The 26,060-nt window shown below is 39.7% G+C and overlaps 1 protein-coding gene across 1 annotated transcript in view; it reads right to left on the bottom strand.

Moving 5' to 3' along the window:
* Positions 1–26,060, bottom strand: part of CAMK1D (calcium/calmodulin dependent protein kinase ID) — a 251,852-nt gene that overhangs the window by 46,068 nt on the left and 179,724 nt on the right. Inside the window, exons 4-5 of the mRNA XM_089524687.1 lie at positions 8,982–9,120; positions 2,681–2,807 (exon numbers count right to left, since the gene is read on the bottom strand). Coding sequence (XP_089380813.1) covers positions 2,681–2,807; positions 8,982–9,120 — 266 coding nt within the window. The remainder of the gene's footprint in view (positions 1–2,680; positions 2,808–8,981; positions 9,121–26,060) is intronic.

Here is a 26,060-nt window from a genome sequence, read left to right as displayed (position 1 = left end):
TGCTGCCAATTGAGGCCTTGGTTTCTACACTGTTGTTATCTCAGTTTTCCAGTAGTTCACAGAACATGACAATCAAGAACCTGGGAAATACCTTACATATAAGGACCAGTTTATGTTATATCCATAGCTGACTTTGAATTGGCTACTTAAATGTGTTCCATACAGTTTATTCAACTCTAAATCAAATGTATGGAGTGTTTTACTATATTTCCTGTCTCTAAGCAACATTTCAGGAAAATCAGTGCATATTTCATTGTTGCATTTCAGTGCTAGAAATGCCACAGCTCTCTAATGCAAACATTAGTAGATTTTATCTGTAAAACATCTCATATTATTTACACTTGCCCTCCAGAGAGACTCTTTCCAGGCATGGGGATAGATGTGACCAAGTGAGGTCTGGGAGAGGGATCTGTGTAGCTCACAGATCTCAAGAAGTTGATCATCCCTAGTTTAAGCAATCCTTCTTCTCTGTAGAGCACTTTACTCGATTATCTTGGATCCTCTTATGCAAGTCAACCTTTATAAGATTAATAAACATTCAACAGGAAGTAGCCCATAGGGTTTTTTGCATAGTTTATTTATGCTTAATTTAAATACAGTTTTTATTGTGTGATTCTGTTATTTACTTCACTCCTCCTTTCTGTGAAACCTTTGACACAACTCCTTAGTTTTCATCCCATACTGATATGAAGCATGAGTAACTAAACTGAAGCATATTTATCTCCTCTTTGCATCTCTTTTATTTTCATTCCCTTCTTCTGTTGCTTTCCCTGTGTTTTCTTTTAGATTGTTATTATTCTGTACCTAGATGCAATTATATATGAGCAATAACAGCAAGAGCTACCAAGCTGAAAATAGAGATTTTTAAGGCACTGACATCTATGCCTAGTATGTCATTATCTGGCTTTTCCAATTTTATACACAATAATGACCACATACACAATTTGTTTATTATCTAGACAATGTACACCTCAGGGGTACATGTGACTTCCCCTCCACAGGGAATATTCACCTGCAATCACTGATTTGGAGAGAATGATCGATCTATCAGTGATGCAAAAGATGGTTGTTATGGACTGCCCCTCTATGCTCCTAGCTCCTGGCAATGCCCACCAATGAGGCCCCAAAAGGATTTCCCAGCTATCTGTGCAGCTCTCCACCTGAAAAAGATGGGCCACCCCTGCCTTAGACAAAAGCACTATGTTCAGAGATAAATTGACAAAAGGTCTTTTAAATCAATTTACCAAAAGGACACAGAGTCTAATTAGAAATCTCCAAATAAATGCACCTCATATATCATAGCTACCAACACTCCCTCTACAGCTTTGAGGGAGGGAGGAGTACAATCCTTTATAATTAATTAAAATGTGAGACAGAATATACACACAGTGTGTGTGTGTGTGTGTGTGTGTGTGTGTGTGTGTGTGTATATATATATATTCAGACCCAACGGAGTGGCCTTTTGCTAATGGTAGAAGTCACAGCTTAGGACACCATTCACTTTTTTCCAATAAGCAGTAAATGCCAGCCTCAAGAAAATTCATTCTATAACAATGATACTTCACTGTATATCTCTTTCAAATAAAGGACAAGAACAAAAGAAATAAAAACAATGACCTAAACTTTTAGTAAAGCCTAATTAAGTGTTTTCCATTCCTAAGAGTGACGTTAGATGACACTCTTTCACATGTGTGTGTGAAATTAACATTTCCTTTTAGAGGGGAGGGGATTTAAAAATACCTGACTGGAACGAAGGGTTTAATATTAAATCAGGCCTACAGCATGTGAGAAGGTGTTGTTTTTAAAACTCTTTCTTCTTGTGCCAAAGAGTTGAAAGAAGTTTGTTCAATGAAGCTGCTGTTTGCTTGTAGTAGTAAGCTGCCACTGGTACGGTTGGTCTTCATAGCTTTTGCCCAACCAAGTCACATGAAACCTTTAAGCCTTTATGGCCTGCTAAAGCCCAACTAAAGATTCTAAACAGTAAAGACATAAAATTGAGCACTAAAGTCAACATTGTTCAAGCCATAGTAGTCTCCATCACCATGTATGGATGAGAGAGATGGAGAGTGAAAAAAAGTCATAGGGAAAAAATCAACTCATTTGAAACGTGGTGCAGGAGAAGAGTACTGAAGATACTGTGGACAGTCAAAAAGACAAACAAATGGGTCCTTGAACACATCAAACCAGAACTCCTCCTGAATGCCAAGGTGAAGAGGCTGAGGCTATCCTATCTCGTTGATATCAGGAGAAAGCATGACTTACTCAAAAAGACATTCGTGTTCGGAAAGGTGGAGGGCAGTAGAAAAAGAGGAAGACTGCACATCAGATGGCTAGACTCAATTAGGGAGGTCACAGGCCTGGATCTATAGGACTTAAGACAGTGGAGGATGTGGGGCTTGAATATGTCTCATCCACAGGACTGTCATGGGTCAGGGCTGACTGGGGGTCAGTTACAACAACAGCAACAACAACAAAGCCCAGCTCCCCTCCCCTTTTTGCTATTTCAGACAGGCAATAAAAGAAAGATTTTTTTTTTGAGCTTCTATGGGACAGCCAGTTAACACCGTTGAACTGCACATGAATTGATATGGTACCATTATAAGATCATCAGCTCAGGGTTGGAAGAGAACAGAGCAATTTTTGTCACTGACAAGGTCACATGGAACAGTTTTAAACTTACCAACATATCCAGGGGTGCCACAGGCGGTGGACATGACATCTCCTTTCCCCTCCATTTTTGATAGTCCAAAATCACTAATCATGATCTTAGATTCTTCATCTTGGCTGTAGTATAACAGGTTTTCAGGCTGCAACGATATTTAAAAAAACAAACAAACCTGGTACATGAATCTAAAAGATCACAGAAGAAAAAGATCTGAGGATAAATTATTTCTTTTTATGTCATCTCCCAACCAGGTTATCATTATAATAATCTTTTAAAATCATTTGTTTGACAGAGTACAGCTTAGTACAGAAAATTCTTGGTGTAACTTACTGGTACATATAATGTAGTTTGGTAGTGTGACCAGATGTCATGTACCTTTAATAGGTGTGGAGAAAGGAGAATTTGGACAAGCACAACTGATTAAAACTGTGCCTGCAGAAATTTCCTTTCTACATTATTATTAAAAGATGGAGGAATGTTTTACTCTTTTGCATCTGGGTCAGTCTAAGTAAGCAGAATAGATATACAGTGGGTCCTTGCTTTATGCGGGGGATCCGTTCCAGACCCCCTCCCCCGCATAAAGCAAAAAAATGTGTAAGCTTGAGCCCCATTATATCCAATGGCGCTCATGTTTGCTGTGCGGCCATGCGCACGCCCCATGGCCACACACACCAGTTGTAAGCCCCACTGGATATAATGGGGCTCATGCTCACCGCGCACTTGCCCATTTCCCAGGAGGCTTCAGCGTATGCTGAAAGCTGCTTATAAGGAGCCCACATATGGCGCGGGCTCACTGTATTTTTGACCAAGTTTGTGATTGTAATTGGTGCAAAAAAGTAAACATTCAACAGGTAAATACATACTACAAGTAAAATTGTGTGTGTGGGTTTTATCTGTTGAATGTTTGTATAGCACACAAGTTGAAATGATATAGGGATCCCATCAAAATATATGGTAACAATTCTAATGATTATGATATACAATATGACATGTAGTTCAATATTGATGCAGAGAAAAGCTCATTACTTACATTGTACAGGAATACATAGAATGAAAACAATAATTTGGAAAGTCTTTACGCTGTAAAATTTACAGGCCAGTGTGTAACAGACCATGGATACAGAAGCACCTATATAAGCATTGGTAGGTCTAAATATGTCTTTATTTGCCAAAAGAAAATTGATTCTATTCAACTATAATTCACCTCATTATTTATGTTCAAGTGATCAGAAAAAGGATGTCAGGTGGATGAGCTTGTTTTTCTATATATTACTTGTCTAATTCAAAACCTTCCATGAAATTGCAGGGAGTTATACTGATGTAAATCTTGATTCACACCAACACTGAACCCCTAAACATTGATAACTTTGATATTGCTGATCTGAAAGACATGCTTATTTTATTAATTTTTGATGTTGTTCTTGTTATTAACTTTTGATTAATACTTTCTCTAACAGATAAAAGTCCTGGGAACCTCCCTCCATGTTTGAACTCCTATTGCTTTGGCCTCTGAGGGGCAGAAGACCAGCCAGACACAGCTCCATCATACCTTGGCCTTCATCTTGACTGTAGTATAACAGTTTTTCTGGTGAAAGACTCACCTTCCATGTTCTGCTTAGAAGAGGTGCCAACATCTGCTGGACTTAATCAATGACCCCCCTGCCTTTGGCCTGTTACAGACAGCCAAAATAAAGCTGCTTCGAGTCACTTTGGAGGTACGGTATTTCAATGATACATGCGTCCTAAGAGTCCAAAGGCCGCACCAAAGCCACACTCCAGTCCTAAGGACTGGAGTGCAGCTTTGGTGAAGCTTCCAGACTCTTAGGACTCATGCATCATTGAAATACCATATCTCCAAAGTGACTCGAATCAGCTTTATTTTGGCTGTCTGTAACAGGCCTTTCTCTTTTCTTTAGGTCTCATGTCTAATTCAGATTGTAAGCCTAAGGACAGGAAACTGATAATTTTATGATTTGTATGTTGCTCTGGAAATCTTTTCAGTCATTTATAGTTAAAATGAACAAATAAACATTCAAATGGCTTCTGTAGCAGCTTCATCATCAAATCCCTTCATCAGGATAAATCCTTGTCCCTTTTTGTTGGCAAGACACTGAGTACCCTCAGTTTAATTTAGTGCATTCTCAGAAGTTACAGTTTGCATCTTACTGGGGCAATCCTTAAAAACATTTAAATTCATATAAAGAGAGATGGTGAGCAGTTATAATAACACTGGAAACAGAGTTGCCCAGAAAGTGGTACAAATTCCTATCATAATTTAGCATGTTCTTTTTATAAACCCAATGTATGTTCTAGCCAGGGGTTTCCAAGAAATGACAAGAAACAGATGGGCAATTTAGCATTCCCTGGTCTAAACCCAAAGCTGATGTAAAGAGCTGCAGCACCATTTAAGGAAGCAACTATGGCAGAATTGTCTTGCAGTACATTATTAAATAGGCATTTCCACTGAATGGATTCAAAAGCCTATGTTATTCATGTCATGAATACAACTGTGATACGAGAACTTGTGGGTTTTGGTTTTCAGATTTCATTGCAGTGGTTTTAGCAATGTTATCTATCATTCAAAAATACAAGCTAAGTCATGGTCACATGAATAGTTTTGTTCCTAAGCAGTCACTCTAGGCTGCATTGAAACCTTGCCCTTCTGTGAATCTGTCTCTTGGCAAGAAGACTTTAAGGCCTGTTAGAGACAGCCAAAATAAAGCTGCTTCGAGTCACAGTGGAGGTATGGTGTTTCAATGATGCATGCGTCCTAAGAGTCCAGAAGTCGTACCAAAGCCACGCTCCAGCCCTAAGGACTGGAGTGCGGCTTTGGTGCAGCTTCCGGACTCTTAGGACGCATGCATCATTGAAACACCATACCTCCAAAGTGACTCGAAGCAGCTTTATTTTGGCTGTCTGTAACAGGCCTAAAGCTACTTTCATTCATCCATAAGGGACAAAATACTTAAGAGTTACTTGGAAATTTATTAAGCTTTTCCAGTTCCTCCTCTGGCTAAGATACTCTTTATTAAGCAGATCTTTCAGGAAATGGAACACTGCCTTACTTGCCCATGGAGACTTTTAGGCACAAAGGGCCTTCAGTATCTGCTAGGGTTTGGTTCCAGATCCCCCATGAATACCAAAATCCATGGATGTTCAAGTCCTATTAAATACAGTGGCATAGTAAAATGGTGTCTCTTGTGTAAAATGGCTAAACCAACACTTGCTTTGCATAATTTATATATTTCAAGCCATGGATGCTTGAATCTGTGGATAAAAAATCCGTGGATATGGAGGGCGGGCTGTACATCCCTTGTTCGCCATAAGGTCAACCCTACCTAGGCAAACACCAACCTTTTCTCCACTGCTTCATACTCATTATTGCCATCAAGAAAGCTTTCGATTCCTTCCTTGCTACCTCCAAGCATCACCATCTTGCAAAGCTTGATAAAACCCTTCCCTATGGTGAAGCTATTACTGAAAGCAAAAAATTTCACCCTCCCCACAACTCCACCAGAGAGGAAAGGGAAGCTGAAGGGCTCCCAAGTGGCTACAAGTAAGGTGTTTCAGGTGATGGCAGAACCCTGTCAGGGGCAAGAACTAACATTCCTTTGGGGGAAGGTGAAGGAAATCACACCAGTCAGGTCTCCCTCTGACTGGCATAATGAATTCAGAAGAAAGGGAAGAACAAAGGCCTAGAATTTCTTCTCTCTGGAACTGGCAGCCTGGGTTCCTGTTGAGAATGGTCCTACTTGTGACTGTTTTTTTCCTTATGCCTGCCTTGCCTGTGCTTTTGTCAGTTTTCTTCCCTGGAAATTATCAGATGGGGGTGAAAGCCGGGAGCAAAGGGCATACTCCTGGCATAATTGAGCAGTCATGCTGAAGATTTTCAGATGTCATACTCATCCAGGACTTATCCCATGAAGATCCAGGAATGCTCCATCAGCAAACCACTCACAGGGAAGTCCCGGGAGTGGTTTGGTTTTGGGAACATTCCTGGATCTTCAGGGGATGAGTCCTGGATGAGCCTGACATGTTTGAAAATCTTCAGCATGATCGCGCTATTATGCCGGGAGTATGCCTTTTAGTCCCAGCTTTTTCCTCCTGTCTGAAAATCTCCACTCTCTTCCTGCATCTTTCCTCTGTTTCTTAGCTTCTATTCTCACTCTCCCTCTGCTTTCCTGCCTCTCTGGATCCCATCCCTAGATCTTTGGTCCCTTCTTGTAGCACCCACTCTTTCCCATACTGGCCACAGCTGAGTCACTATATCAGTTAGCTTGTGTCTGCTGGCTTCTTTATGAGCTAGTGATGTCTGTATAGTCTCCTCTCATGCCAGTGCTTGATAGCTATGTTAGTTGTCTTACTTGCCCAACTGCAGAACTGGTTCTGGGACACCCTCACAATAAAAGTGTCTGAAGAATGCGGCCAAGAATTCTTATACATATTGGATCTATTTTCATTACTGTGTCCTTACATAAACTCCCAAGTAATTTGTAAATCAATCCCTTTCCATACCCTCCCTTTGAGTCACATTTCATATTTCTCTCTGGCATGTGTTGCTAATAAGATTAACTTGTTTAAGAAGTATAACTAAGGAATTCCTTTAGGTGCAAAGTGTAAAAATATTAACAGCTTATCCAAAGCATTGTCTGCATTACTTGCGTCTGTTCTTCAAAGCTTCTGTGTCAGGAATAAATCTTATAAGCAATTTCCTGCAATCACATTATTTCAGGGTAAGGCTGGGTTAGCAAAAGATGACACTAAGCAACTAATTCCTGAACTGAATTGAAATAACAGTCTAATAAACAGGACAAGTACAATGATTAAGAGTCCAACTTCTACTCTAAACTCCTACTGTCCTCAAAACACCAAAGTAGGAAAAGTAGTTTGTAAAAGACTTTCAATCCCACCAGTATACCAAATATTTACATAACCAGCCACAATTGCACAGATGGCTACAGTCATAAATAATCAAGGGAGGACAAGATGGAGGATGCAAAGGTTTGAATTTCAATTATGTTTTCTCAGGAACATCCAGGGAAATGTGATAAAGGCTCCTGAAGTTCCCTACATCTGTAGTCACAGAGATATCATTGTTAATATAGAAGCCATATGTTCACAGAAGGCAGAACCTTCCACAGAAACCTGCCTCTTGGGATAGGATTTGACATTACAAATGACAGTGGGCCATGTCAGTTTCTCTCCCTTGTCCCCGCAGATCTGGTCATTCATTTACCACTCATTCCACTGGTTATCCTTTGCTGCAGCTGACATAAGTCCCAAAGCAGTTTACATAAAAATGTAAATCACAATTACACAATAAAACCAAAGAATAATGTGCAAACAGTGAAGCAGAACAGACAGCATTCCAATATTTCAAAACAAAAGAGGGCTAGGATGTCTGAGGAAACCTTATTAAAAACATCTGAATAATGATTTTAAAAGTATTCCTGCACCTGAAGAAGAGGGGCATAGCCTGCCACAAGACTTTATGCCATAATAAATTTAACAAATTTATTAAGATGCCTTAAACTCTCCAGAATAAGTTAGATTAATTTAAGTATGGCTGAAACCAGTGTGCAAACTTACTCATGTTCTCAAGGCCACTGAAAAGATCATTACTCTGGATCTGATGCAATGAATTTCCTTACCAGCCTATGCTGAGGAAATGAGTGGAAGCTATCTGAATGATGAAATCACAGCACATGCTGACTATCACTAGACATTACTGGGGAAGAAACTAAGAGAATTAAACATGTGGATTCTGTCTTGGGTAATTTTTTAATGTAAATATCTAGTTCCACCACAAATCATCATCATCATCATCATCATCATCATCATCATCATCATCACCACCCCCACTACAGTCTATCAAATGCCTGACATTTTGAACCATCAATGATTCAGATGCTATCCAAGAATCCTGAATCAGTGAGGTATTGTCAAATAATGTGGCATGGTTTAAACAGAGCCAAGTTTTGTAACTGGGCTAGTATGGTCCCATCTACAGCAATTTCATTCAGATGTTTTCTCAGTCCATTTGGAATTGATCCCAAAACACCTATTTCCACTGGAACCACAACTGTTTTCCCTGTAAATGAAAGCCCATTAAATAAAGTATAAAACTCCAAATGAAATCCTGCACTGGATTGGTTGTCAATTTCAGCTATTGCCAAAATTACAACTTTCATCTGCTCTTAACATTGCCTATGCTAGCTAGGACTGATGGAAATGGAAGTCCAACAACATTTGGGAGGTCACATATTCCCTAATCCTGGTGTAATGTGTTATCTATTGTAAAAATAAATCACATTACCTTAAGGTCTCTATGTACAATGCCCATTCTGTGCAGATAGTACACAGCATCCAAGACTTGCCGTATCAGAGTGCTTGCATCTTTCTCGGTATAAAATCCTTTCTCCACAATGCGGTCAAACAGCTCACCTCCTGATACTCTAAAATAAACATAATAGAATATGGAATTATTTATACATGTAGTTAATGCCATTCTAGAAGATGATTGATAAGAAAAAAACAATAGAAAGAAGAAAGTTAAAAGAAACAATCTGCCTTCAAAACAGAAACAGAATCTTATATTTCAACATTTCCTTCTAATATATGCATTTATGTTAGCTTAACATTACAATTCAGAACTGAAAACTGAAATTTGCAGTCAAATCATTTTTCACCAATGACTAAACCTATTTTTGCTCATTTGTTCTAAATAGCTTTCAGACTGATATGAAAAACTGCTTCTTGGTGCACCATTTATTGTGCTCTGAGGTCAGACACATTTCCTAGAAAGCACAGAACATGCTTTCAAATGGATAGTGTTTTCTGTTAATTACAGTGGGAAAACAATGGGAATGAAATGTCAAAACAGATCTTCCTGGGGAAAGAGATGGTTAGAAGACAGCTTCAATATACCTAAATATTAACATAGCTCTTCAAAATAGGGGATGTGTTTTCCATAAAATGTTTCATTTAAAACTTGTTCCATGAAATACTACTAATTCCTGCCCATCTCATAACTCTGTAATCTATTCTGTTAGGCTTGGGTTTAGAATGTCCTTGACAGAGAACATAAGAGGTCACAGGTTGTGAGAAGAACAGTATTTAGAAGCTATACCAGAATAATAATAAATTATTATTATTATTATTATTATTATTATTATTATTATTTATATCCCGCCTCTCTACAAAATGCAATGGAGGCATCTTACAAGATTATCTAAAGCATGAAGACGTAAATGAAACTTGACCAGTCTAGCATGCAACTTACAGTATGACTTTCCATTGCTCTGCTAGGGAATAACATGCCAAGGATTTCCAGAACTGTCTTAAATGCAAAACAGGACCTTTCAAAATCTTGCACAGTAATAACACTCAGTAGACAAAAGGGAAGCAAAGACGTGACTGATCTAGTGAGTCTATAAAATTGTAAGGGGGAAGAAATTTAATTGCTCCAATGAATTAAATATAAGATCTCCTTATTTCAAATGGGGGGAAAGAACATTAAAAACACAAAATTCATCTGAGATGTATATTGTAAGCTGTGTCATTTGGCATCCAAAAATAACAGATTGAAGTTTTCTTTAAAAAAATTAATCAAAGCAGCATAATAAACTACGAGAGTCTCTAAAGGATAACAGACTTTTTATTTCATTGCATGGTCAAGAGGAAATTTTATTACTCCAAACAGTTTTCCATTTGAGCAGTGACAAGGGTCACTTCCTTAGTTGGTCAAAATAATGGCTAGAAGAGTTTACATCTATCAAATAAACATACACTTGCTTTACACCAGCTTAAATTTAATCACTACTGCAAAGACCAACAAAGGCTATAGAATGGAAGTGTGCTGAGAGCCCTAGTTCCTTCATTAAACTATGGTCCAATATAGGAGATTAGCACACCGGCTTTCATTCTCATGCTAGGTGAGACAGATTCTATCACACAGCTCCATCCCTGGGCAGTACTCATCCTGTACCTCTTGGACCTTTTGAAGGATGAGATTTTCCTGTTCTTTAAAGGGTCTGGGAGAAGCCCAGGTCACGTACGGGATGAATACTGCCTTGGGATGGAGCTGTGTGATAGGGCATTATCACACAGGAGGCTTTTGTCCTCCTCCTGTGATTAATTCAAATTTAAAGCAACCAAATAGTACAATTGGGGTTCACACTCCAGAACTTTTCTCCCGTCCTTCTCCTGTCAGTAAATCGCAACCAGTGCGCTTGTCCCATCAGTAAAGCATCATGGAGGCTGGCAATTGCAATTTACTGACTGGAGAAGGGAGAGAGAAAAGCACAGGGGTGTGAACCCTGATTGCGCTATTTGGACACTTTAAATTCGAATTAATCATGGGAGGAGGATGGAAGCTTACTGTTTGATAATTTCCATAGAGTCCGTCTCTGTGAGTTCACATCCTGCACCTAGCACAGAAATGAAAGCCAGTGGCTAATCTCCTATGTCTTGATGTTCTGGTTTCATCAGTTAGATAGATTTGCAAATAGTTTAGATCTGGAATGCTGACATGGTGTATGCAAATATCCAAGAACACACCTGGACAATCCACAAATGCACCTGGCCCTTCCCTCTGTGCAGCCCCTATATTTAACTGTTACTGCTCTGATCACTGGAGAAAGAAAAAAGATCAGAGAAAGTACTCTGTTGTGAAGCCTGGGGATTTACAGTGCCCAGTGACCATGCTGGTTTGGAGATTCTGGGAGCTCTGTTCTACTGAAGAAAGAAGGAACTCAGGCTGCACCTGCACTGCAGAAATACGCATTTCCACATTTCAATATGCCTCTTGGAGGTCTATTGGCTGCTGAACTCTATGGTTTGGCCTACAAGTTTATGCAAGTGCCTGAAAGATGGAGATTGGAGGAAGGCAAGAACCAAAGACTAGAGCAGAACTAGGACAATAGGAGTGATGGAAGGCAGTGTTCCCAAAGGGAGGCAAGTTAGCTAGCAGGTTTACAGGATTTGGGAAGCTGTTGTGGGCAGTGGCATCATTTTGGTTGGTGATACCTGGTGAAGCAACTCATGGTGTCACCCTCCATTGACTTACTCCCATTCCACACCAAACAGGATCTTTAGTCATTTTTTGGTACTAATGCTACACAGTCATCGTAATTCCTGTATATCACAGCAAAATTAAAATTTTACCTTTAAATTACAATAGCATACGCACAGCCTCAGTGCATTAACATATACAGTGGACCCTTGTTATACGCTGGGGTTTGGTTCCAAGATCCCCCGTGGATAACAAAATCTGTGGATGCTCAAGTCCCATTAACTATAATGACATAGCAAAATGGTGTCCTTTATAAAAAATGGAAAATCAAGATTTGATATTTGAAATTTATACTTTATTTGAACATTTTCAAACCGTGGATGCTTGGATCAGTGTATAAAAAATCCATGTATAAGAAGGACTGACTGTACATAGTTTCATGTGATTGTAGTGAAAATTTGGTAAAAGGTGATGTTTTAAAGAAAAATTAAAAAGAATAAAAAATAATAATTTTTATCCCCCCCCCAATAATTAAATTCATTATTTCTAAAACAATAAAAAAACTAGAACCACTCCTTTCTCCTTCCATTGAGCCTCACCCCACTCACATAATCTCTTTAGCATTTTAATGGGACACAGGCAAATGCCACAGCCCCATTCTGTCAAAAAGCAGATGTTTGAGGAGAAGTGGTGTCACCTCCCCTTAGGGTGTCACTTGGTGCAGTCTGCACCCCCCACCCCCTTAATGATGCTTTTTGTCTCTGTCTGGATGTGTGTTTGCTGCTACAGCTTGGGATATAAAAATTAGCATTAATTTCACTATGCTTCTAATCCCGCCTGCATTTACTTCCTTGTTATGTATCAGGTTGCAAGACTTTGTATCCCCCCCCCCCTCAGGAAAACTGCATTTGTCAGATGCATGTTCCTTAAATTGTGCACCGATATGGAAATTTTATCTGATTTGTATACCTTTCCTCTGCTCTCCAGAGTGTTTTTCATACTGGAGTTGAGGTGTGCTTTTTTCCCACAACCAATCATGAAAGGTGCTACTGTCATCAAAACTGCTGAGCTGAATGGAATTTTAAGAGTATGGAATTAATACAAAGCTTGATTTTTCCCTAAAATACTACTTTAGGTTTCTGCTCAAGAAACATTATTTAGAAGAGATAAAGCTTCTACTGAGAAGTGAATTACCTAGAAAGATCTACTTAAATAGGGGAAAAAATGAAGATGGTACTAATTTAAATTGATATAGATACCAGTAACTTTTTGAAAGATGTAAAGTAGATAAAAGAACTTTGAGATTTGAAAGAGAAAGAAGTGAATTTGAACTGATGTGAAGATGGTGAACATTTGATTGGAAAAATGTATAAAATGTTAAAATCAGGTTTAGAGGATTTGGTCAAGGAGTGCATGGTTAAATGGGCAGAAATTTTTGGATATACAGTGTGCCCGTGCCATATACTTATGCTGAAGCTGTGCTGCAATAGAATGAATGGCGTGTGTGCACCACTGCGCCAGAGCCCCATTACGTTCAATGGGGCTCAAGCATACCTGTTATTCACCTTACGTGGGGTGTGTGTGTGTGTGTGTGTGTCCAGACCGGATTCCCTGCCTAGGGCAAGTATCCACTGTTATATTGAAATAGACTACTGGAAGAATGTGGACAGTGGGATTATAAGCTGTACTTTGTTATACTTCCAAGACAATTTTTTTAAAAAAATAAATTGATGTACAGATGGTATTTGACTCCATCAAGACTGTTCAAGATAGATGGGCTTACGGTTGGTGATGGCACCTCGTTGAGAGGTCTACAACTTATCCGAGTTGAGACTGATCGGGTGGTGTGGTGGTGGTGGGGTCACCAGAGCAACATCAGAATGATCCAAAATTGCACAATTGGTAAGGGGTATTCAGAGAGGGGCTCTGCAGAAGTTTCAAATCCTGTCTCTTTTTCTCTCCCTTCCAGAGGAAGTTTCAGCTGAGACTTGGAAGTGCCACCTGAAGGGAGTAATTTTGATGCAGTTTCCCCCTTTGTTCCCTTTTCTCTGATGTTTATTTTGACATTCAAATGAATTTTATAGGATTCAAGCATAAATTAGAAAAAGAGATACACTATTGATTAAAGAAACAGATGGCTGACTGAACCTTAGGGATTCCTGGGCATTAAGTGGTGCTTCTGAAATCGGAGATAAGAACAAATCCATTGTTAAAAAAGACATGATTTGAACATATTGAATATATTGATGAATAGATATTTTTGATATAATTTAAAAATTTAAAAATTTGAGGTTATTGAACAAGAAATGTGGAGTTCCCCCTCTTCTTCTTTTTCATTTTTCTTGAATAAATAATGATTAAAGATGAACATAGATACTAACTATAGACACCAGAGGTCTCTGACAGATCATGCTGAATAGTTCACCAACTACAAATCCCAAGATTCCACAGGATGAGCCATGAAGGTTAAAGTGATGTCGAACTACTTTATTTCTGCAATATGGATACATCTTTCCTCTCATTCAGACAACGAGAGAGCTTTATTAGATCCCAATAGACAATGCTCTGCTTTGCTGCATGGTGTTGCCATGTTTACAAATTGATCCCCAGTTGGCTAGAATCACCCTATAAGAAATGGCAAGTCAATCTGCAAAATTGTGCAAAAGAACATCAAAGACTAGTAACTCAGGGGTGGAGGAAGACTGTTGTTCTTTGAAAGTGCTCCCCCCAAACTGTAAGTATTTGAAGATAAAATTCTGTGAAGAATTCCATAGCTTCATATAATTTTACAGATTAATTAATTAACACTCTTTAACTGGTTTATAGCTGATTATTATATGCATGTGCCAAGATTCTTTGTGTTCTTTTATTTAATCTTTCAGTCCCAACTGGTTAAAAATTTCACTTAATTAAAACTTCTCCTTGCTCAATTTCTCTTCCAGAGATTTGTTCAATGGTCTCCGTTTATGCTTATTTTTCAATACACTGAATATTATTTTCACCCTCTTGCATAGAGAATTGCAAATAAAACTTGATGCAGCAGCCAGATTAAAATGGGTATTCCCTAGGGAGTTTCCTCTCATTGATCCTCGCTGAGCATGAATTTAACAAACAGTTAAGCTTCCCTGCAGGAAAATCAGCAGGTGGCACAAGGCAATCAATTTTGTCTTTTTGAGATGCTGTCAAGAGTAGACTCCGTATAGCGCAGTAATTTGGTCTTTGGACTATGACTTTGGAGACTTGGCCATGGAAACCCACTGGATAACCTTGGGCAGGTCACCCTCTCTCAGCCTCAGAGTAAGTCAAAGCCAACCCCCTCCTGGACAAATCTTGTCAAGAATACCCCTTGACAGGTGTGCCTTGAATACGACTTGAAGGCACACAAAAACAAACGTTGTGGGGGGTGTATGTGGCTGGGGACTAGGAGATCTGACCCTTTGATTCACTCATTTCTAGCATCAAGATGTATAACTGTGAAACCAGAGAGGGGGGAAATATTATATACCAGTGGGTATATTTGATATTTTTAGTGGGGTGATTAAGCAAGGAAAATAAACACAGACTGCTATGCTCAGAAGTAAAACAATACTCTGAACTTCTGTAAAGCCTGGTCAATTGCTAAGCTATCGTGTTTAGAGATTCAATTATTCACACTTTGTTTGTTTGAAAGCTGCATCCCATTCCAGAGATTCAGGACTGAAACAACCTGGTTTGTTGTTTCTTTAATATGCAAAATATTTATTCCATTAACTCTAAAAAATTCACAGTAGATATCCATTGACGTCTACAGATGTTGAAAAGAATATCCACTTGACACTCAATTAAATGTAATGGTTGTCAGACTTGATTCTATGCCTTTGGAAAAGATTTATGTACCTCCTTCCTAGAACAAAAATATTAGCCTTAGCAAAAGTTCAGCTTGAAAAATGAATTCTTTATTGCATTTTTAAAAAGACAATAAAGATCTTGGGAAAAGTACATTTTAACTTTCTGTTAACATCTAATTAAATGTAGTAGTTGTTGTTTGACTTGGTTCTGCACTAGGGGAAATGGTGTGTGGCCTTCAGCACCCCTTAAATATCGCTAAAGTGTTGGGGATTAGGTGTACAGGATTATATATGCCCTTGCTGCTTCATCTACTAAAACTAACTATGAGCCTGAATAGATGGGTAAAAACAGTCTGCTTCCAGGCAGCTTCAGATGACGCACGGTTTGAAACTGGCAAGCCGCCTGTTTCCAGGTGCTCCGGGAGCATGGCGTTTACATGTCGCACACCACTGAAGCATCGTGAAACTGACTTCCAACCGTGGTGCAGGCATGTGCTTGCCACAGCCACAATCCGGCTTCAGAAGAGGCAGCTTGAAGCTGTCCTTTCGGGGTGGTCTGTTTCACCCCACAATATCTGAAAATTATTGCAAAATATATTTGGGAGATTTGTAATAAAAGAACTTCATATGTGTAGGGCAACTACCTCCTTCTCCAGCATTTCTGTCTGATATGATAACTGGATTGTACAGATTCTCTCACAGGTCATTAGCAGACAACCTGAGGTTTATTGCCTCTGATTAGTCTCAAGATAATATATTTCTTCTATATTATACTATATTCACTTACCCATATACATACACATTGTGCGCAGACACACACACACACTTTGTGGGTGAAGGTTATAGCAAAGATTACTAATTTCTTACACCAATGCAATTCACTCACACAAACAGAATCTCTTGTGGATTAACATAATTAATTACTTGTAAATAATTTACTAAAGATAGTTATAAAGTGTGGTGATGACTACTAACTGAGACATCTTTTTAAAAGTTCATTAAACAATTTCACGTAGAACAGGTATTTCAGTGGTTAGCAGCCATGACACCTAAACTGAACCTCATACCAGATTCTGATCAACAGATAATGAGAGCACATTTGTAATGTTTCGAAAACCACTAAGCCATATGACTAGCATTACTAGTGAGAAGATTATGGACAGGTTAAATTGTCAATGTAACCCAACAAGCATGTTCTTAATACATTCTTATGATCATCACTGAAACAGATAGGCATAAAATGGGCATAAACCATAAAGGCATAAAGCCATTAGGTGATAGAGGGATGTGTGGCAAACACAGGCAGTAATGTGATGTGTTGAGGCTTTCAGTTACGCTGCTGCTCTAGATTGTCAGTAGCAAAAAAGTTGATCTGACAGACCACATTAGCTTGGTCCTTTCTCTGCAATTGGTTGACTTCATGATTTATAATATGAAGATTTGCTTAAAAATTACAAGATTTGCTTGCCACAGTAGTGGCACCTGAAAGCTTAAACTTCAACAGAATGGTCAAATTGTGAGATTTATTTGTGTTTGCATAGCAAGAGAGCTATAAAGGGAGACCAAAGAAGTGCAGACCAGATTCCTCATCAAGGACATGTGAAGGGAAGCTGATTTAATTTTTCACCCTTTTAGAATCCTTCTAAAATTTATGCAGAAATGTTGGACTACCAAGATTTCATTATCATTCTATTCTCAGTGCAATGCATTTTTACTGTAGAGTAAACAAATGCGGTAAAATGCGGCATGTGAGGTACCATGAAAAGCCAACAAGACAAGCTTTAAATGAATAAGCTTTGTTGTAGAAATTCCACCCAATGAAAGAAAAGTTACTTAGGACATTATCCTAAGCTAGCTACATTCTCAGGAGAGAGATAGCAGAGAGAAAGGAAAGATAAAAGAAAGAAGAAAATGACCAGATCATCTATGGCCCAAAACACATGTGCCAAAATGTATGGCTTCCGGTTGCTTCAGGTGTTCAAATAGCAGTATAATAGCCACTAAATTTCCTTAACAGTCTTCTCAAGCCTACTTAGGAATAAGCCATTAGAACCATATCATTTGCATACAGAAGAATATTAATATGTCTGTTAAGAATCTTTGGCATGTGGACATCTACATAATGAAGAAGTCTTGGAATATCATTGATATAAAGATTAAACAACATTGGGGTCAAAATACATCCTTATTTATTGGTGGATATATTCCGTGTAAGTGAGCCAATGGCCCAGTATTGACTTTCAGGCATGTAGTTTTTAGAAAGGGCTTTTAGCAAATATAACAGTCTAGGTTCCATGTTTAACTTAGCCAGCTTCCTCTGTAAAATTCATGGAGTCAGATGCCACACTAAAGTCTATAAAGGCTATAAACAGACATTTGCCACTGATTGTACAGTGGAACCTTGGTATATGTGGAATTGCCATCAGCGGATCTGAACATCTGGGGACAGCCTCTGCTGTTTCCAGTGGCGGTGCCACCATTGAAGACAACAGGATAGGGGCATACCTGAACTCCTGTTGTTCCCAATGGTGGCAAGCCATGCACACACACCACCACTGGGGACAGCAGAGCCTTACCTGAAGTCTCATTGTCCCTAATGGCAATGTGGCTGCTTGCATGTGGCACCACCAGGGACAACAGGGGTTGTTCCTAATGGCAGCATGGCCATCTGCATACACCATCATTGGGGACATTGATATTTGAGCATCTATGGATTTTAGTATCCACAGGGGTGGGGTCCGGAACAGATCTTCCATGGATATAGAGGTTCCACTGTGTATTTAGTAATAAGATGGTGAAGAACAAAAGAGGTATTTATTGGGAAGTACCCAGATCTGAATCTAGTCTGTTCTTCCACTAGTATGTTCTTCTCAATTACCTAGTTATATATTTTGCTCAACAGATGTGTTGCATACATCTTAGCAGTTACATCAATAAGGCTTATGATGGAAAGTTCTCATCCTGCTGGATTATGGCCAATATAGTCTATGTATGTAAACAGTCCTGCACTCTCCACTGGAGTTCCCACTAACAGAACCCAACAACATAATTCAGGTAAGAGCCAGACCATTTTGGAGTATTTACAGATAAGTTCCAATTGGCCATAGGTCTGAGTGGGCTTTGGTTTGCATTTGTGGGATGAAATACGTTTGGCAGGATGTGCTCCCTGTGCTCCTATATGGTGATGTTATGATCAACCACAGGGAGTTCAAGGTGAAGAAAACAGACTTCAATGTTCTTTCACTGGAGACAGGAAATGTGGTTTCCTGGCCAGATAGAGATGGAAGGAAGCATTCCTCATTTTTGTGGTGTTCAGTGCATCTCATTGTAGACTGTCTCTGCCTTGCAGCTGTGGCTGCTATCTAATCTGTATGAATATATACTCACCAAAACATCTGCACATCTTAGACTTGTAGCAGCAGGAATTTTTCTTTCCCTGACAGTGCTTAGTGGTTCTCTTTATGAGGTAAACCAGAACAGGGACAGTTGAAAGTGATTACCTCAAGGATGTTTAACCTAATAGTATCTATGATGCTATGTTGTTGCCTGAAGCAACATTTACACAGCCAGTACCTTTGAATTTATTCTACACACAGAAGCTGGTACACTGGGGGTGTCTGTGAAAAACATATCTTACCTGCCTACATTTTGTAGTGTTTGTGCTCAGTGAGTGATCTCTGAATGGAGTTATAATACAGGGATTTGATACTGTGTATTGGGCATAGGTCTGTTGTAGCTGCCTTGGTTACAGTTGTTATGAAAGAGAGACTGCAAGCTAACTCTCTGAGTGCTTTATGGTAGTCCAGTCTCTAAGAAACTGAATTATGTGTCGCCATGGTTAAATCCAACTTCCCCAGAAATGGGCACAGGTTGAAAAAAGACCTTAAAAAGCAACTAATCAAAATGGAGGACAAATTGAATAACTTTGTCAGGATCCAATAGAGGCAATTATGTTTTTTCCAGCACCTTATTGAGTTTTCCCTTCTCTGTGCACATTGGTTGGACACACCACTTCACAAGCCCTTCCTGAACCCCTTCTGTGCAGAGAAAGGAGGCAGCCAACTCTTGATGCTGGCAAATCCACTCCTGCTGAGCATGGCTGGCTGCCAACTTGCTTCCAACTGAGGAAGGAGATGCAAAGCATTTTTCACAAAGATCCCCATGTGCCTTTTTAAAGCAGGCCTCTCAGAACTGGACTTCAGGGTAGGATGCAGTTCCAACTCTCACCTGGGCCTGATGCAAAGAAGCGGGGTTTAACAATGAAAGGGCAGGAGAAAATGGAGCCCCTATGCGGAGGGGCAATACTAAGAGAAAGGAAAGTGAAAGCTTTTGCAAGTCACATTAAAGCTGTTGCTGGATAGCTCTATGCTTCCTGAGCCTGAAAATCAGCATAAGTATGCTGGTGGGACAATACTGGAGCTGGAACTCCAAAGGAAGGAAACAAGGTGAAGCAAGGGAAGGCACAATGTGCATCTGCAGATGCAAGGTGCAAGAAAAGGGAGGTGTAGCAGCAAGAGTTGAGGGGAAAGGCAGGCCAAGGAGAAAAAGGGAAGGTGAGATGTGAAAGTGCCTGAGTGAAAGAAGCAAGAGAGAGAGGCGTGGCAAAGGTGCAATGGGATGGGATGGCAAAGGAGGGAAGGGAGACTGAAAACTGCTGCAGCGCGTGCAAGGAGGAAGAGAAGTAGCCATAAAGTGTCAGAAAGTGCAAGGAAGGGAGAAGTGTAGAGCAAGGTGGAGGGCAAGAGAGGCAAGTGGCAGAGTGCAGGAAGCAAGAGGGAGCTTGACAAAGTTGAAAGCTGAACTAACTAGGGAGAGAGGTGTAGCTAAGAAGTAAGAAAGGGAGACATGAAGGCAGACGAGGAGGCAAGAGAGATGAAAGGAGTGAAGGAATATACCTCTCGCTATAGTTCCATGTTGGTATTAAACAGCCTAGGAGACAAGATGGAATTTTGCAAGAGTCCATACTCTACAAAGCCTTATTTATTTAATTAATTTATATCTTGCCAAGATCTCAGGGCAGTGTTAATGTACAAATGTAGAACATTATAAATTTTAAACCTCGAGCAATAATTTACACAGTCTTAAAACACATTAAACATTATAACAATTTATACCATTTAAAATCTGCTCAGATTTAGGCAAACTCTTTGGAGCCCCCCGTAAGCCTGAATAAAAAGACATTTTTAACCAGGTGCTGGAAAAAGCAGCCTCTTGGGCCTTCAAGGGGATATCATTCCACAGTTGGGTTGCCTCAAAAGAGAACCTCTCCAATGTCCTCATAGTGCATTGTTCCCATGAGTGGCAGATAAGGAACAGGACCATCAGAAGGCGCCAGGTCTCAGACTGTTAGATATACTGGAGGTAACTCATTTTTTCAGATATTAGGGTCCCAAACTTTATTGTGTGCTAATAACAAATGCTGTTCAGTCCTTCAACACCAAAACAACTTCATTGTCTTGCTCTTTCCCCACTCTTCCCCTCATTGTCCTTGAAAAATTCATTTGCTTGCTCAGTCCTGGAATCTTTGTCCTATTTCCTGAAGGTTGGGCTCTTTTCAAATTCCACTTCAAATTCTAGCCTTCCGATTAGTTTACAACAGTGCTAGTTGTGGGAAGTTGACTAAAGCTGACAGAACAGATGCTGGTTTATCTTTGGACATGGAATGTACTTGACGCTTGGAGAACTGTGAAATCTGGGCCTTTGGGGTACTGTTTTCAAGACATGTCTGCTAGTGAACCCACAGAGGTGGCTTCATTGATTGAGGGCAGGGCCACAACAACTTCTGTGGGATGATGTACATACATCAGAAATGGGAATCATGCAGCCCTCCAGATGTTGTTAGTCTGAAACTCCCAGTAACTGACACCATTGGCGGCTATGTCCCATTTGGAAGACCACATGTTTCTGACCTCTGATCAAAATGAATTCATTTCGTACCTTGTGCCTCAGACATTGTTAACTATGAGACATCATATGTAAATGAGGCAATAGAGTTAGCTAACACAGCTTAAAATGAACATATATCCCAAGTCAGAGGGAAAGCACACAAGAATAATCTTTGTCCAACATATATTTCTGATTTTAAATTCAGAAAGATGTTTCACAGCTCCTTTATGTGCAGGCTTTTCCAGTCTCCTGTTCTTTGCAAGGAACCCTGGTGATGCAGTGGCCACAAGTACAGGTTAAATGCCTGTACTGGAGCTACAAGGTTGTGAGTTCAATCCCAGGGGCTCCACAATCCACTCAGCCTTGAATCCTTCTGTAGGTTGCTAAAATAAGTACCCACCTTGCTGGGGGCAATTAGCTTACATATTGTATACCGCTTAGGGAGAGCTTAGTTCACCAATAAGCGATATAAGAATGTATTTGCTATTTTGATTGCTATTTGCTAATGACGGAAGAGAATATCAGCACTCAGGATGGTGCAGACAGAGGAAAAGACATACATGTACGTGCTCTGCATTTGTCGTCATTCAATTGATAGGGGTATTGCAGGAGTATGCTTACCAGATGGCATCTTGGGAAAGCATGCAGTTACAGCTGTTTAAAAGAATATTTTCCGGCCATTTTGAATCCCATAGTTGCCCATGGTAACACCTTTGAGAGTGGCTACAGATTGATACCAACCTAAGGAAAATAGTTTGGTATTGTATATAAACCTATTTAGCTGTCCAAAAGTGTGAAAGTCAAAGGAAATATATGCTCCATTCCCATCACCTACACTGGCAACCTCCATCTGTTGATAGGGAAGGTATGCAGTAGAGCTGTAAATGCGCAGAAATCTCTGTGCCATTGGGAAAGGCTCCTGATTGCATGGCGCTTTGGTAACTGGCTTCACCCCAGTATGGTTATCTTGCTTCTATATACCTTCCTCCATCAATGTGAGTATGGTGCAAGGGAGTGAGACTGAGGCAACTGTATTCACAAGCCTACAACTTTGGACTTTCAAACTGGAATTGTAACAATATTGTATTTTATAACTATTATATTCAACATCTCATTCCATAAAACACCTGCTCAAGCCCCTTCTCTTTTTCTTTCAAATCTTGTTTCAGACCCCAACTCTTCTCTAATATCTTTAACCCATTAGCCCTCATCTTCTAATAACATGAAGCCTAGGCAGACGTAACTACTTTTGGTTGTGTTCATCCCTGATTATCCTTTTGCTGTTTCCTGCTGTTCCTTCTGAAAAATGTGGATTACTTTCAGCCTCAGCTCTTATACTACCTTTTAATTAGCTGAGGCGCTGGGTCTACTTGCAATTTTGTTTCACTGCATTCATTTTTATAACACAAATATTTGTGCTTGCTTTAAAAGCAAATCTGTCATTAATCTGCTTCTGAAAATGCTTGCATTTTCTTCCCGTTGATATGGCAATTTGGCACAATACTATGAAACAAGTTATCCTTTTTGTGGGAACACAACAAAAAGCTGGCCAGTCCATATTTACTTGCTTTATGAAAAAATAGACAAGCAAATCTGCTTCTGTATTCTGCCAATGCAAAAACCTTTTTGGCTACAAATTTTAAAATCTGTCTTCATGATATATGAGAATAGAGTGACGTCCAGGAGCAAAAATAACAATATACTCTGGCTCTGCAACAGAACACCCACTAAAAATGGAGCATGGATTATTTTAAAAGAAGCTTCACTGAATACATTTGACTGTAATTAAAAATGTTTTTTTTTGTTTTGCTTGAGATCACTTTCATTAAACATAAGTAAATGTGATTTTTATTTGTCTCAATATGGTCTACTGTACTCCTTTTCAGTGGGTTCTGCATGAATACAAGAGAACAGATAAACAATCTGCCTGTGTCCAAGTAAATGACTATCTGTTCACTGCATGTACAAATAACCTTCCACTGTGCAGTTGTGAACATTTGTGTAACTTTGGCGGGTTACAGACTGCCATAAAGTACGTGGGCGCGTACTAGGGTTAGGAAGGGCCGTATTAGGATGGGTCTTACCTTCCTCACGGACCTTCTTCCTAGTACGCGCAGAGCATGTCCTTAATGGCAGCACCCATCCACATAGGTGCTGCCATTTTGACGTCTTGGACACATAGCGTCCAGACGTGTCACGGCGGAAGTGACGCCACAAGGGTGCGCTTCGCCCCTCGCTGTGCCACTTCCGCGTTTTGAAAAGGAGCGCCCTTTCAGTGCTCCTTTCTTGCTGCGCCAGGAAGCCTCGCGGTCTGGCCGCTGGGGCTTCCCTCCGCAGAGAATGGCGGCGGCGGGAAAACGGCTGCTTGAGGACGGTCTGTAACCCGCCATAGTATGGAAGAACAATATGAGGCAGCCCTTGGGATCCTTCCATTAGAATCCTCCTCAACTACTTGTTTTACTTCCATTTCTACTCCCCACATTGTGTGAGAAAGGAATCTTACGATTTCATCTCAGACTGCATCCACACTCGAGAAATAATACAGTTTGACACCACTTTAATTGTAATGGCTCAATGCGATGGAATTCTGGGAATGGTACTTTTGTGAGACATTTAGCCTTCTCTGTCAGAGAGCTCTAATGCCATCACAAACTACAGTTCAACAGCACTGAGCTATGGCAGTTAAAGTAGTATCAAACTGGATTATTTCTGAAGTGTGGATGCAGCTTCAGAGAAAATTAGGTCACTTCCCCTCAAATAAATCAATTACTGGAAAAGGGATGAGCTTGCCATGAAACTGTACTATTCAACAAGAAACTCAGCCTTCCAGAGAGAATCTTCCCCCTCTTCCTTTTTAAAATGATAGAATGGCTTCTTTAGTGGTAGCTTTTTCATGGAGTATTAAGGAATGAAACTGACCCTTTCCAATTTCATTTTCTCTACCTAAATGATCTTCTCATTGCCAAATCAATGGGCATTATTCACCCCGTTTTAATCTTCTTGACCTTTCTTTCTCAGATTGTTTGATAGCTGATGCAAGTCCTTTTATGTCCTATCCCTATATAGTGATGTAAGTCCTTTTATATTGTATCTCTCATGTCCTTAAACTTGAGCTTTTTCTACCTCTGTATTGGCTCTTAATTCTATCTTCATACAGGATATCTGTCTTCTCCATTCTCTATTGGGCTGATTCAGGACTCTGTACTTGATCTTAGTCTCTCTCTGTCCCCAGGTAGTGTTATCATTTTCCACTGCTATCAGGCCCAACTATATGCTGATAACAGCTACTCTCTCTCTATAGTACTATAAAAGTTTTACCACCTACCAGAACACCTCTTTGCAACCAACTCCCTTATTTCTTTAAATTTCTCCTTAAAACCCATCTTCTCCAGCAAGACTTTGGAACCCCCCCCCCCCCGAAGTCCTCATATTTTATTATAACTATACCAAACATGTCATAAATAAAACAACCCTATGCTCTTAAACTGGTCACCCTTCCCCTTCTTTTTTCTACTTGCTTTATAGTTTAATAGACAAGTACAATGTAAGCCCCTTGGAGTAAGGATGTTTCAAAGCCATGTATGTAGGTTGTGCTATATTTATCAATAAATGATACTGACAGTGATACTAACATAAGAGATGCAATCCACTTTCCTAGGATTTTTAAACTGATAGGTGGACTTACAAAACAAAAACAAAAACACATGCCATCTCACATATATGATCTCTGCAACGACAAGTGATACCAGTCTAATTTAGGGTTGCTTTTTGGCAGAGATTTGGCACATACAGAAGTTCTAGTTCACTGTGAGAGAGAAAAAGATGTTCACTGGCTGTCTACAGTGTGACCCAGGTGCATTTGAAAGGCACAGAACTGGTGAAATTTTCACCAGTTATTTGTTGTAACCCAGTGAGAGAAATGGTTGGGAGGCGGGGGAAAGAACTGTGATTTACAAAGTGTTTGCAGAGATCCCTGACGCAATGCATTATAGAAAGCATTTGAGCATTTACAGACAATGATGAAAATAGCATCCTGCCCCTGCCAGGTTATTTATGCTACCCTGGTTCTTAGTCCCAACGTCTACAGTCTCCATCTTTACTCGAAAACCAAAAGTTAATCGATTTTAAATGCAACTGCACCGCAGATGTCTGCTTTCTGTTTGGCCTTGTTATTCCCCATGCTACTCTAAAAATGTCATCAGCCCAGTTTTACTGGGCAAGCAGAGCCTTAGTCAACAAGAGAAAAGGCTAAGGAAAACATATGGCAAATGAATAAATCCATTTATTGCATTAACAGTTTAAGAGCTCAATTAAGAGGAATCCTTTCTTGCATGGCCTAATAATCTTAGGGGGAAAAAACACCAAATGTTATTTTTCCAACTTATTTTTATCACTGGTTTTAAAATCCGTTACAGTGCAATCTTATGCATATTTTCTGGGAGGTCCTATTGTGTTCAGTGGGTCTTATTCATCAGAAAGGATGAGAGGACTATAACCCAAATCCTCTACCACCACTTCTATGATCCCAGAACTTCCCTATCACATAAATATTTCTGTAGAATCTCTTGGCCTAGTGCCTTATTAAAATGATTTCTTGTTTGGAAAGTATTAGCCACTTTATTTTATTGTACACCTTTCTTCATTTTTTAGATTCACTCCTTCCTATCAG

Source organism: Sceloporus occidentalis, unplaced genomic scaffold (assembly GCF_023333645.1).
Source record: "Sceloporus occidentalis isolate IW3139 unplaced genomic scaffold, rSceOcc1.0.p SCAF_5, whole genome shotgun sequence".
Classification (NCBI taxonomy): Eukaryota; Metazoa; Chordata; class Lepidosauria; order Squamata; family Phrynosomatidae; genus Sceloporus; species Sceloporus occidentalis.
This window is presented reverse-complemented; position numbering and strand designations above follow the sequence as displayed.